At 40.1% G+C, this 15,533-nt stretch overlaps 1 protein-coding gene across 1 annotated transcript in view; it reads left to right on the top strand.

The window, feature by feature from the left end:
- The window catches only part of LOC126483786 (uncharacterized), a 136,195-nt gene that overhangs the window by 25,081 nt on the left and 95,581 nt on the right, over window positions 1-15,533 (top strand). The window contains exon 5 of the mRNA XM_050106946.1: window positions 4,887-5,011. Coding sequence (XP_049962903.1) covers window positions 4,887-5,011 — 125 coding nt within the window. The remainder of the gene's footprint in view (window positions 1-4,886; window positions 5,012-15,533) is intronic.

Below are 15,533 nucleotides of genomic sequence, written 5' to 3'. Positions count from 1 at the left end.
TTTAGAAATTTTTCAAAGTTTTCATTGCTTGAAGTACAATGATCAAAAGGTCATTTTTCTCTCTTTCAGATTATTATTAAACATTAACAAGTTTTCTTTGCCAAAGGTACTTCTCATATGGGTTTCCAAACTTGTAATGTTTTTGTCTGCCTGTGGAAATTTGTGGATACTGTCTTCCACAAAGCCAAGTTGTTTTTATCAGTACGTAAATGACACATTTGTTGTCTCACCACATAGGTGTCAAAAACTGAGAAAGTGTTTGAGACATCTCACTAGCATCCATGATCAAATGACATTCACAATGATCAAAATTGAAAATGACAGCACTTTGCTGTTCCTTTATGTCCTCATCTGCTGAAAACCCAGTGGACATGTCAGCCTGCAATGTTACAAGTAGCTGGTTTGAGTGCTGCAGGATGGATTGAATGTGACAGGTCAGCTGTGGCCTGGCATGAATGTTTTGTGGGGTGACAAGCAGTCAGACAGACTGTGATAGGCGAGCTGAGTCGAAATAAAGCTGGCTAGCAAGCCACGAGGCCCAGCAGACATTAGGGTTTTCCCAGGCAGAAAGAGGGGTGTGTTCCAATGACACGGTCATGGGATGAGCTATGATGGAGGGATCTGTCACTTGAGAAGTCATCATTAATATAACATTAAGGAACATATGTAAAATTTGTAGCAAGTATGGTAGGGAAAAAACCAACCCACCAGTTTTGGAATCACAGCAATGGGATGAGCTCACTGAACATAAATTCATGTTCATGTTAATATTTAAAATGTTCTTAACATTATACCATTATTGTTTATAAAACGTTGTACCAACTGAACCCATCATGAAAGTCACACTTGCAATACATCAGATGAAAGGGGTAATGCTTGCAATGAAATGAACATGTTATTTTTCAAATTAAACAAATGTAAAAATATTTATAAAGAATTTAGTTTATTTACATAAATAGTGCTGTAACTAAGAAATCTTCCTCAGAGACACAAATGATCTTATCAGCACAAGTTTCCTTGTCTAATATTCCAGTAACTTTTAATGTGTATTGGAAACACTTCCTTTTCACCAATTGCTCCAACGAAAGCTAACCTAATCCCAACATTGAACCCTGCCTCTCCCAGTTCATACTACCATCCAACTGTGATCCTCCCTCCCTCCCCCATCTAACCACCCCCTGGTCACCTTCCAGGAATTCCTCCTTACCTCCATCTTGGCCTCATCACCTTTCCCCAGGTTCCCTCCTCAGAATACCAACCTTACAGAACCTCAAAACAAATCCTGAGCTAATCATCCTACCTGCAGACACTGTTGTTATGAGTCACAGTGACTACCTGGCAGAAGGTCTCTGCCAATTATCTGACTCCTCCACTTATAAACTCTGCCAGAGTGATCCCATCCCAGAAGTCCAACGTAGCCTCCAATCTCTGCTTAATGCATGAGGTCCTTCTCAGAGCCTCTCGCCTGAGTCCATTTCTCTCTTCACCTCTATGACACCCTGCACCCCAATCTTCTCTATACTCCCCAAACTCTACAGACCCAACAATCCTAGATGCCCCATCTAGCTGGTTATTGTGCCCCACTGAAGGAATTTTAGCCTCCATTGACGAGCAGCTCCTACCAACTATGCATAAGGTAGCCTCCCATGTCAAAGATACCAACCACTTCCTTCACTGACTCTCCACCACCCCCACCCCTTTACGTCCTGGATACCAACTCGTCACTGTTGACACCACCTCCCTATATACCAACATCCCTCGTGCCCATGGTCTTACTGCTACTGAAGACTACTTTGCCCTTCAGACACCAAACCTACTACCTCATTTCTCATACACCATCAGCACCCACATGGCACTCTCCTTTGCCAACCTGTTTATGAGCCATCTAGAGCAGACCTTCCTAGCCTGCCAAATTGCCAAACCCCTAGTCTTTTTCATGTTCATTGATGATATCATCATGATGTGAACTCAGGGCCAAGACACCCTATCTTCATCCCTTCACAGCCTCAAAAACTTCCCTCCCATCCGCTTCAACTAGTCCTTCTCAACACAGCATCCCACCTTCCTGGACGTTGACCTCCTCATCCCAGATGGCTCCATCCACACCTCTGTCCACATTAAACTGACCAACCACCAACGTTTCCTACATTTTGACAGCTGTCACCTCTTCCATGCCAAAAAAGCCCTCCTGACAAGAACTCCCATGCTCAGTATGCTGAGGGTCTCACCAAGGCCTTCACAGATAAGTACTATCCCTCATATCTAGTCTGCAAACAGATCTCCTGTACCATTTAACCACACACCACCAATCCTCCCGCACCCTCAAGAACCAGCTACAAAGGAGTGCCTCCTTCATCATCCAATGCCCCCCCCCCCCCCCCCCCCAATCCCAAGGACAGAAACAACTGAACCACATCCTTCGTCAGAACTTTGATTAGCTGTAACCATGCCCACCCAACCTCCACAACATCCTGTTCCATTCATTTGCTACTCTAAATCCCAACCCCTTGCCACAAGGATCATATCCCAGCAGAAGACCCAGGTGCAACATCTTCCCAATCCACCCACCCAGCACTTTCTACCCCAGTCCTGTCATACACTTATCATACTCCATCAGAGGACAGGCCACCTGTGAAAGCAGCAATGTCATACACCATATCTGCTGCAATCATCACCCAGCTTTTTATATTGATATGATCCCTAACCAGCTGTTCACCAGGATGAACGGCCACTGCCAAACTGTGGCAAAGAGCAAAGCAGTCCACCCTGTGGAACAACATAGAGCTGAATATAACATGCTTGATTTCAATGGCTGCTTCACTACCCAAACCATCTGCATCCTCTCCTCTACCAACAGCTTTTCTGACGTGAACAGATGGGAGTTATCTTTACTTCACATTCTCTACTCCTGAAATTATCCCAGCCCCAACCTATGGTAAACCCCTGCTCTCACATTCTCCACCCATCAGTTTCCACCCCCTCTGTCCTATCACCTCTTACCTATTCTCATCTCCCATCCTCTTTGTGTGCCATTCTGTATCAACTCACCCTCCTGTCTTCCCCCTTCCCTGCTCCTCTCTTTTAATGTTCCCTGTTCTCCCCTCCCCCAACCCCTCTTCCCCACCTCTTTGCGTCTCAGCCTGCCAATGCTGTGCCTGTTGCCAGTCTAGCCTTCCATGATCCATCCTACAGCACTCTTATTCCCCCCCTCCCCCCCACCACTTGTACCCTGCTATCCCTTCCCCTTCCCCACCCCCTCCAGATTGCTGCTTCTTCACTATGACAGTTGCATTGTGGTCCGAGCTGTCAGAGATGGTTGTCATGTGTGTGCGAATGAAAGTTGTGTGTTTGTTTTATTGAAGAAGGCTTTGGCCGAAGGATATGTGTAAGTGTCTTTCCATTGTGCCTGTCTACAAATCAGCAGGTAAGGTGGGCAGCAATCTATCTTATTCTCATACTGTTAAGCTTGCATTTTTTGCAATTTTTTGGTCCAATGTGACTGGCTAGATTAGTTGCTTCATGGAGAAATGTGACATTAAGTCTATCTCTTGGCTCAGTCTCATACACATAAACTCATGAGGCCTGTGAAAGATAATGTAGTCCTCAGAACTCCTGGTGATAACAGAACATCTTATGTGTGAAGACAATTTTATGTCGGACAAACCATTCACAAGCTGAAACAATGCTGGAAAGAACATAACAGTTGTCTGTGACTGTAATGTCCAGAGAAACCTCTGGTACCTGAACATGCATTGGAAAACTCACAACACCTCTATCATCATGGGATTCTGACTAGCATGCTCACAGAAGCTAGAAAAACTGAAGTATCTGATAACACCATCAATAAAGATGGCATTTTATAGCAGAGCACTGCAAGGAAAATGTCCATTGGAAGGTTAAGGCATAAGTGGCAGATGAGGGTCCTAAACAGTCAGTTACTACTTAATGGTCAAGGGACACTCCACCAAAAACTAATGAATGTGTAACTCATTCATGTGGCAGGAAGCCCAGAACAGTCACATCTTGGTGAGTCCATGAATATCACTAAAATATTTGTTAAAACAATGTCCAGGATAGAACAACAACAATGTAGAAATGGTAGATCACTAATCACCACCTAAAGGAGGCATTGAATTGCAGGCAGGCACAACAAAAAAGAGTGCTAAAATATTTAAGCTTTCAAACAAAGTCCTTCTTCTGAAGCAGAAAACACACACACACTAAAAGCACAAATGACACATACATGGCCATTGTCTCCAGGCTCTGTGAGCTGTCTGTGATTGCACCTGATGTGAGCAGCAATCTGCTTCAATATTTTTGATTGTGCCTGTCTGCAATTCAGTGCCTCCTCTAACTGATGAGTAGCAATCTATCCTTTCCATATCACTGTTATTCCATGCCTCACTTCCTATTGTTTGATTCTGCCCAGTGGCTTTCCTTCCATTCCACAGCCCAGTGCTGTTTCCCTTTGTTACCATTTTCTCTAGCCCATTATTGTACTCAGGGTCCATCCTCTTCTTTCTCTTCTTTCGTATGTTTTATTGTGACATTCGAAACAGCATCTGCTCTGATGAGAGCAGATTGCAGCTTACATCAGATGGAGTCATAGTCAGGCCACAGCACCTGGAGACAGTGGTCATGTGCTTGTGTGAATGTGTGTGTGTTTTCTACATCAGAAGGAGGACTTCGTCTAAAAGCCTAAATATTTTATCAGTCATTTAGTCATTTACATTGTACCTGCATGAGACTCAACAACTCCTCTATAAGGTGAGTAGCAATCTATCCTTTCCATAATGTTATTAAAATAGTTCTTAAATTTCACTTACCAATTACAAAATAGCAGTACGTGGGTCTAAAAATCTATTTTGTCACACTTTATTCCATAGGTTCTGATACAGGAAGAGAATGTTAAAGAAATGGAGTACAAAATCATTAATTACTTGCAGAAGCTTTGCATCTTTAAGCAACACATTCTAGTATCATTCATTTTAGATGGAAGAACAATAACCAGGTAACTAACTACATAACCTATGACTTAGAGTAAGTATGGCATGATTGAAATATTCATTGCACTCACACAAAGCCAGTCAGAAATGCAGTCCTATGAAGGAACACCCAGAAGCACATCAGACTATATACGTAGATAGCCACATAATTTTCACACACACAAACAAAGAGTTTCAATACAATAATTCAGTGATTTAAAAACTTTCTTCAACAAATAATTGCTTATGTGATGTCTGTTCAGTTCATTGAGAATTAATTGGAACTGAGTCAAGTGTCACTGAACCAAGCCTTTGCTTACCATTATTTGTCAGTGTGTGAGTGTGTGTCTGATGGGGAGAAGGGGAGGGATTTGAGAATTCATTCAGCATCAAGTTATTTCAAGTTTTTGATTAGTAGTGCTGGTCATGGAAACATTAAGGAAAACATTTAATGAACACAATCTGTTTATGACCAGACAGTGATCTGCTTATAAAAAATAATACTTGTAATATGCTACAAATGGTACTTACATGAATGTCAAAAACATTTTCCTGTTGAAGATTTTATTATGTGCCTGTATTGAGTGTGAGGGGAAAGAACAAAATACCATGTTAAAATGTTTAGTAATAATAGAGAATCTGTCTAAAGATCAAGGAATGCTTTCACAACAGACTTTAGGCTCCACATATGCCATAACGAATTACCAGGACACATTGTATAACAGTCTCAGGTCATCTAATTCTACAGAAGATAATCAGCTTTCAACAATAGTATCCATATAATTTTTGCTTTTCTTGGAAAAGTTTCATGGGGTGCAGTGACAAGTAGATGAGGTATTTTCCCTGGTAATATAACAGTGCAAATAAGAGAAACTCATATTTTGTGCAGCTTGCAAGGGAACTATGGAGTTTAAGACTAATATTCAAAGGTAATGAATGAGTAAATATTTTGCATCATCATCTCCAGTGCCTTGTAAACTGAAAGATGTGCGCAACAGTAAGTTCTGCTGCAATAAAAATTTCACAACTCATAACATTAAAAATAAAGAACATGACAATGGTCCTGTGGTAACTTCTGGGTTTTTTCATTCGTTTATTTGAATATTGTGTTCTATATATTCCATCATGGAGGAGAGGCTTAAGGATGTGGAATGAGTTAAGTATTACAGTAACAAGCAGAAGCAGCCACTACAGACTACTACCTATTCCTGTTGCTGAGATATGATTCCAACCTTGCAGAAGGACTACCTTTTAACACCATAATGTCTTAGTTTTCCTATAGAAACTTATGATCTATGCAATCTAAAGCCTTGGCAAGATCACAAAAATGTCAACACGGTAATTTATCTAATTAAGTTCTACTATATCTGTGTTCGTGAGATCATACATTGTTTTCTCTGTAGAGAAGCATTTACAGAACACAGACTGAGATGTTAGTGTCAGAAAATTGATTCTATATCCTGGTATAAATGACCTTCTCAGAAATTTTTAGAACATAGAAAGGGCCAAGATGGGTCTATAATTAATCACCACTTGTTTATTCCCATTTTTATAAATGGATATTACTGCTACATACACCATGTGATCAGAAGTGTCCGGACACCTGGCTGAAAATGACTTACAAGTTCATGGTGCCCTCCATCGGTAATGCTGGAATTCAGTATGGTATTGGCCCACCCTTAGCCTTGATGACAGCTTCCAGTCTCACAGGCAAATGTTCAATCAGGTGCTGGAAGGTTTCTTGGAGAATGGCCGCCCATTTTTCACAGAATGCTGCACTGAGGAGAGGTATCGATGTCGATCAGTGAGGCCTGGCATGAAGTAGGCTTTCCAAAACATCCCAAATGTGTTCTATAGGATTCAGGTCAGGACTCTGTGCAGGCCAGTCCATTAAAGGGATGTTATTGTAGTATAACCACTCTGCCACAGGCCCTGCTTTATGAACGGGTGCTCGATCATGTTGAAAGATGCAATCACCATCCCCGAATTGCTTTTCAATAGTGGGAAGCAAGAAGGCACTTAAAACATCAATGTAGGCCTGTTCTGTGATAGTGCCACACAAAACAATGAGGGGTGCAAGACCCCTCCATGAAAAACACAACCACACCATAAAACCACAGCCTCCGAATTTTGCTGTTGACACTACACATGCTGGCAGATGACATTCACTGGGCATTCACCATACTCACACACTGCCATCGGACTGCCACATTGTGTACTGTTATTCGTCACTCCACACAACGTTTTTCCACTGTTAAATTGTTCAATGTTTATGCTCCTTACACCAAGCGAGGCGTCGTTTGGCATTTACCGGCGTGATGTGTGGATTATTAGCAGTCACTTAACCATGAAATCCAATTTCTCTCACCTCCCGCCTAACTGTCATAGTACTTGCAGTGGATCCTGATGCAGTTTGGAATTCCTGTGTGATGGTCTGAATAGATGTTTGCCTATTACACATTTCGACCCTCTTCAACTGTCAGTAGGCTCTGTCAGTCAACAGATGAGGTCGGCCTGTATGCTTTTGTGCTGTATCTGTCCCCTTCACATTTCCACTTCACTATCATATCAGAAACAGTGGATGTAGGGATGTTTAGGAGTGTGGAAATCTTGCGTACAGATGTATGACACAAGTGACACCCAATCACCTGACCATGTTCGAAGTCCATGAGTTCTGTGGAGCACCCCATTCTGCTTTCTCACGATGTCTAATGACAACTGAGGTCGCTGATATGGAGTACCTGTCAGTAGGTGGCAGCACAATTCACCTAATATGAGTAAAGTTATCGTTTTGGGGGTGTCTGGATTCTTGTGATCACAAAGTGTATTTCAGTCTTTCAGGGATTACACATTGATGCATATTGACTGATAGTGATGGTAACTCAAAAGGAGCACCATCAAGAAAGCACAAGATTTTAGTACTTTGATTGACATACCACCATAACCAGAAGAGTTACTGTTTACAATAACCTAATGATTTCTGCAATCTCTTGAAAAGTTGATATGACAAGGCTGATGTCTGCAGGTGGAATATGCAGCACCTGTTGAAGTAAATCTAATGGATTTGATTTCAGTAGCCAGTTCTTTTCTCCTTGTGTTTTCAGCTACTATTAGGAAGATTTCATTGATTTGAACTCAGTGTCATCTGTCTCACTGCTACTTTTTTCATAGACTTTAATATCATTTGTCTCAACAAATTTAGTCATTTCTGTCCTGTTAGTGCTCCTGACTGCCTTTACTTCATTCTTGAAATTTGAATTTTTTGTGCATAATGCATGATGAGTGGTCATCCTGTGAATCAAATAAAGCTTTGAAGCATTATTGACAATAAGGTTGGTAGTTCCTGATGTTTACCCACTAATCAGTTAAAGTCTTTTGCCATTTAGAGATAGTGAATTTGGAGGCAATGAAGAGATGTGTGTATAAGATGTATCACCCAAGTCAACGTTCTAAGTACTCTAAAATCCATATGGGGTTTCAGTTCTTGAGTATAACATATTTCCTTATGAGATCATAGTCTCCAAATTATAGCACTGGTTGTTGTACCACAAGCATTTTACCCCCAATAAATAGTACCAATGCCTATTATGACACTTATTGATGTTGAACAACATCCACGCATAAAATATTTTTGTAGCACTACAGTCACATCCAGTTTGACTTGTTGTTCAAGCTTTCAAAAGGGATTGATATTGCTCTAGTCAGCTGCAAATAGAATGTAACAAATCTATACTAATAATAGTATACAAAGGGACAACTTTGTTTAATGTTCGCAGAATGAAATTTTCACTCTGTATCGAAGTGCACACTGATATGAAATTTTCTGGAAGATTAAAACTGTGAGCCATACTGAAACTCAATCTCAGGATATTTGTCTTTCATAGGCAAGCGATCTTGCCCACAAAAGGCAAAGGTCCCAAGTTCGAGTTATAGTTTGGCAAACGGTTTTAATCTGCCAGAAAGTTTTACTTAACACTGTTTCCAAAAATTTCAAAAACTTCTTGAGTGATCTACTTTAAATTTTTACAAGATACTCTAGCAGATTATTTGAATAATTAGTTTTCTATTTTTCACTGTTAGAATGGAACAGTTACCCTATTTCTGTGAATTTGTTGAGGTAAATTTCAAATAAGTCCTATCTCATGTGAAAACTAGTTGGTTGTCTCTTTTACCAGCCAGTGAAAGGGTACTGGAAATGTATTCTGCTTTGAAATCTTAACTTTCTGTTTGAAAGCAAGCCACCAAAGGTTTTGTTGCAATTTTTTGAGAACAGCTTAAGTGAAGCCTGCTTATGGCATTTGCATTTGTTGATGTTTATGTTCAATCTTGTGCTTGAACTGACTGAAATTTTATACTCTGTATGTAAGGTGTCTGAGGACTGATTAAATGATAAATTCATTTCCCTAGAGGTTAAACAGAAGCTGAAAATTGCAACACAAGAAAGCTTTGATAAAAAAGTTGAACTTTTTATGGAGGAAGCTATATTGCTGTATCAATTGTGCCATGAATATTTAAAATGATGGCTCTGGATGTCTCTTAAGAAAGATGTTAACATCAGTGATGTTGAAAAAAGCCCTTTGTATTTGAAAGATAAATGTAAAGCATTTGAAATCAAAGATGAAAAACTTTTTGACCAGTTCTGCAATTTTAGGCAATTTCTGAAACAGAATAGTAATGATCCTTTGCTCGATACTCGATACTGTTTCAACATGTCAGGGCACAATGCAGATGCAGAAAGAGTATTTTTTCCCATTGCAACACAGTGGAGTGATGACAAGAATACATTGAATATTAAATTTGTTAAAGATATGTTGATGGGCCAGTATAATTTAAAAGCATTTTCAGGTGTATCTTTTTGCAGATATTTGCTAAGCAAGTCTACACTTCTACAGAAAATTGTATCTTCAGATAAGAACCAGTGAAAGTTAAGGAATGTATGTTGTGTCTGTTAATTAATTCATGTATTAAATTTGAATGTATGTTTCCATCTAACTTTGTACTAACTTTGTCCTCCTTTTTGAAGCTGTTTGTCCTCCTTTTTATTAGTCTCCATCTGGTCGCCCAATACTCTGATAAACATTAAAATGGACATGGGTTTTATATTTCTTTAAACAACAATGTATGTGTTTGCTTTTAAAGCCAACAGTAAGAAAAAAAATGCTGTGCTGTAAAACTGTGAAAATGTGCTCTTTAATTTTCTTCCACAAAGTCAGATTTAGCAGAAAACTGTAGTAAACAGAAATCTATCCTCTCCATAATATTACTGTTATTCGCTCCTGGACTTTCCATTGTTTTTATATTAGGAAAGTTGTATTTATGGCTTATCGGATGATTGGCCAGTCGAATGCATTGGAACTGATTTTCAATCAGAGTGTTTTTACCCTGATGAACTGTATGTATAGTTTAAAAACAAAGATGATGTGACTTACCAAACGAAAGCGCTGGCAGGTCGATAGACACACAAACAAACACAAACATACACACAAAATTCAAGCTTTCGCAACCAACGGTTGCTTCATCAGGAAAGAGGGAAGGAGAGGGAAAGACAAAAGGATGTGGGTTTTAAGGGAGAGGGTAAGGCGTCATTCCAATCCCGGGAGCCGAAAGACTTACCTTAGGGGGGAAAAAAGGACAGGTATACACTCGCACACACACCCATATCCATCCGCACATACACAGACACAAGCAGACATATGTTTAGTTTGGAAGACAAGTCCATAGTCTTATCACACAGTATTCAAAAAATGAAAAATGGTGTATATTCTTAAGTGTTGTAACATTTTTTTTAAAAAAAAAAAACATCATTAAAAACAAAAACAAAAAAACTTTTTCGTTCATATTCTGTGTCATTTATTATAATTTTGAGTTTCATACATTCAAACTTTGCAAAGTCACAATGAGGAGCCAAAATTTAGTCCTGACACAGTTCCAGGGCTACACAAACTAGGAACTGTATCCAATTCCCATACATATTTAGTGACTGGGGGGCATTTTTGGGTTCACTAATTGACATCTATAGTGGTTTTCTTAGTGTTAGCACAGAGTGTGGCAGTGTTCAATAATAGCCCTATCAATTGTAACAGTACATCATAGTATGTATAATAATGCCTTCAGCTTCTTGTTCTTTGCTGTCACTTTGCAGACTTATCATCCACTTAAAGAATGATCTTCATTAGTCCCTAGTCCACTATGCATGTAAGCATACTCCCATAATGAGCAGTATGCTCAAGATCAATCCTCTTACATACAGATCTCCTTCATGAAGCTTTCCATGCATAGTATTGTTATTGTGTAAACCAATCACTGTTTATTTGTACATCAAATACAGAAACAGACACTGTTAGAGTTACAATGAAGTATGCAATCAGAATCAAGGGTACTCATGGGTCAGAGTTCACTTCATCACTACTCACTGGGGCAATTGTAGACACTTCAGGACCAATCATAAATGTTTGATAGGCAGCTAGGAAACTTTCAAAAGAACAAGCTATACATAGTGCCTCTCCTAACAACCCATCTGTCTGTCATAATGTCTAAGTGCATACATCTCTATCAGGAGCAAGATGAATTATGACATCCCTAATTAAAGTTTCTGCTTATGATAGGCTACAGCAATATGTAAATTTGTACTTCATGCTCACTCCTTGAAAATCCGTGAAGTATAGCTTTCAAAGTCTGATATTAGATAATGCAAAAATTCTTACTGAGCTGCAATGACTTGCATTTTTGTAGATAAATGTTTATGTCAATGGAGCATAAATGTCTCAAAAAGGTATTTCTGAGATTTTTCACAGTAGAATCAATTTGTGCACTATATAATACAGTTGAGGGTTGATGGATAGCAAAAATCCTACTGCTGTTTTGGGCACTGAATATCACTTGTCTGTAACTGTAATTGTACCAGTTTTTGGTAAACGTCCCAGCCATATTCAGTGTCATTAAATGGCTAGAAAGATAGAATAGTTGCAGGGATTACAGCCCATCATGATCCTAGCTGGAGAAATGTTGCAGAAATTCCTGATACTGATTAAGCTGCTGTTGTCAAAATTCGAATAATTTCATGTCCATGGTAGCTCTCCTATCCAATTTAATGGAGCCTCCTCATTGCCAATTTTGTAGTTCCCAGTGTAGAGCACAAAAGTAATTTATTAACACTCACTGAACACACTGCAACACAGGATAAATTATACATAATTTATTAAAGTTACTGCTACTGTGGATTTTCCTGGATTATAAATGCAAACAATTGGAACTGAGACCACTTGAATTATAGTGATGGAATCAACCCATAAGTGAAACTGAAATTAATCACTTAGCCAGATGAGACCACACTCCATTGAAATGGAATTCAATAGCAGTAGGCAGAACATTACTACACTCTGATCCCAAGCAGCCCCAGTCAGGACACAAACAGTCCAAATTATATCTGGTTTAGGGTAGAGTTATTGTCTGTACTTCAGTCAGCTGTGCAGAGGAGAATATTAGTTGAACAGGAGTTAGAGTGAACTTGTGGTCACTTGGCTTTAAGTCAGCCAGGTGATGGCCTATGTGATTTTCTGGCTGTTAATGCTGTCTGTTTCTCACTCACAGCAACCTTGTGACATGTACATGTAATGAGGCATGTCGATAGTATGGCATCATCTAGCAATACTACCAGCAGGGTTATGAGACAGATGATATCTGGAATAGCCTAAAACAGGTTCACAGCCAACTGTTCAAGTTTTTTATCTTATAAACGTTCATGTTGTGCAATTTCGAATAAGCAAGTCCAGAAGTAGAGCCCGCCTGGCTAGCCACGCAGTCTAACACCCTGCTTTCCAAGAGGGAAGGCATGCCGGTCCCCGGGGTGGATCCACCCGGTGGATTAGTGTCGAGGTCCGGTGTGCCGGCCAACCTGTGGATGGATTTTAAAGTGGTTTTCCATCTATCTCAGCAAATGTGTGCTGGTTCCCCTTATTCCGCCTCAATTGCACTATGTCAGCAACTGCTGCACAAACACTATCTCTGCATAAGCGTACACAATAATTACTCTACCACACAAACATTTGGGGTTACACTCGTCTGGTATGAGACATTCACAGAGGGGATCCACTGGGGCCAAACTGCACAATAACCCTGAGTTTGGTGTGGCGGTGGTAGGGTGGGTGAACTGCTGTGGCCTGTTGTGGGGTTGTGAATCACTGAGGGCTACGGCGGGCGAAGCCTCTCCATCGTTTCTTGGTCCCCCTTTTAATACACACAATACACACACCAGAAGAAGATATCAATGGCAAATCACTAAATGTAACAGTTTGTGTATATGTCCCTGGGCTCCAGCTGGATATTTATTTCAAGTGTAATCAACACAGAACTAAAGCTAATCAAGAAGCTCAGTTCAGCATGTTTTGCTCGTAAAAGTACAGTATGTCTCATTTCATATTATTTATTTGTCACCGATCATTTTAAATGAAATAAGATTTATCAGCTGTACATAACAGTAGTATAGTCCAATCCAAGGATACAGCTAAAATCTTAAATACTTTTTTGTTAAAATCTTAAATACTTTTTTGTTTCTTTATACTAAGATCAACATTGCCCATAACAAATGAAAGTGTGTAGCCCCAATCGTAAATACTGAAATCAACATTACCCATATCACAGAACGCTTTTACGAGGGAACTTCAAAAAGTTAGTTACAGATCAATTAACTTTAATTGAATGCTTCACTTTACTTCAAGGTGACACAGATACATTACAATAGTTTTCGTGCTAGTGTCTGTAAACATTGGTCAGAACATTCCACCAGTCATTCAGCTCTTCAATGATAGAAACCTGCTCCATGGTCACAGAGCCATTTGAGAACTAGTGTTGAATGCCATCATTGTTGTAAAATCTCTTTCCCTCCAAATGTTCTTTCGGCTTGCCAAAAGAATGGAATTCAAATGGTGTAAGGTTGGGACTTCCTGATCAGCATCACCAATGGATGTGTGTACTTGGTGAAATTATTGGCAATTTGACTATAGCTGGACAAAATTACATTTGGTTCATATACCAACAGAATTTCACTGTAAATCTGTGGGCAATTTCGACATTTTGCCCATACTGGCTTATGATTTTCAGATTTGGAGTATGCTTCCAGTTGCTGGGTCATTTGAATTGCAATCTGTGACACACCTATTGTCCTTAAGAGGAAATTTACTAAACATTTTGAACACCCTGTTCTTGCTTGCCTGCGCCTCATGATGTCAATGTTTGCGTTATGTCTGGTATTGTGCCTGTGAATTGCTTTTGTAGCAACATATTTTTTAATATCGTTCCTGATAAAAGAGCAGAAATAAAGATACAGATATTCACAATTGTTAGTATTCAAAGCCTGGTAGAAAGAGGGCCACAATGTTCCATAAATAAGCCTTTCACATAATATGGGAAATATATTTTTATTTTTAAAATGTTACTGATATGGCTTAAATGCAAGCCTGTTAGCTTATTTTCCACATTTTAACTCCCTTTCGACTTATGGAATTACCTTCTGGAGCAGTGTAGTTAAAGTACATAAAGAAAGAACCACAGTCCACCATCTAAAAACTGATCCTGACCTTATAATCGTACCTGCTGACAAAGGCTCCATCACCATTGTTTTGAACCACAAGGATTACGTGGCAGAAGGACTCCATCAGCTGTCAGATACTTCCACCTACAAACCATGCCACAGTGATCCCATTCCAGTAATCCAGCAGGATCTCCAGTCACTACTCAAATCCTTAGGCCCATCCCAGAACCTCTCCCCAGAGCCCATCTCTCTACTTACCCCTACCACTCCCCGCACTCCCACCTTCTACATGCTCCCGAAAGTCCATAAATCCAACCACGCAGGACGCCCCATTGTTGCCGGTTACTGTGCCCCCACTGAGAGAATCTCCATGCTCCCACTGAGAGAATCTCTGCTCTCGTAGACCAACACCTTCAACCCATTACCGGGAACCTATCCTCCTATATAAAAGATACCAACCGTTTCCTCGACCGACTCTCCACAGTTCCTGTCCCTATACCACATGGTGCCCTGCTCATCACCATTGATGCCACGTCCCTGTACACTAACGTTCCTAATGCCCATGGCCTTACTGCTGTTGAACACTACCTTCCCAGATGCCCTATGGATTCCACACCAACAACCTCCTTTCTAGTCTCCATGACCAACTATATCCTCACCCACAATTACTTCTCCTTTGAAGGCATTACCTACAAAAAAAATCCATGGTACGGCTATGGGCACCCACATGGCACCATCCTATGCTAACCTATTCATGGGCCATCTAGAGGAATCCTTCCTAAAAACCCAGAATCCTAAACCCCTCACCTGTTTCAGATTCATTAATAACATCTTTGCTATCTGGATTGAAGGTGTGGACACCTTATTCACATTCCTCCAGAACCTCAACAACTTCTCCTCCATTTGCTTCATCTGGTCCTACTCAACCCAACAAGCCACCTTCCTAGATGTTGACCATCACCTCAGAGATGGCTACATCAGTACCTCCGTCCATATCAAACCTACTAACCACCAGCAAT

Source organism: Schistocerca serialis, chromosome 6 (assembly GCF_023864345.2).
Source record: "Schistocerca serialis cubense isolate TAMUIC-IGC-003099 chromosome 6, iqSchSeri2.2, whole genome shotgun sequence".
Taxonomy (NCBI): domain Eukaryota; kingdom Metazoa; phylum Arthropoda; class Insecta; order Orthoptera; family Acrididae; genus Schistocerca; species Schistocerca serialis.
Note: the sequence above shows the minus strand (reverse complement) of the source record. Positions and strands in the feature narration are given on the sequence as shown.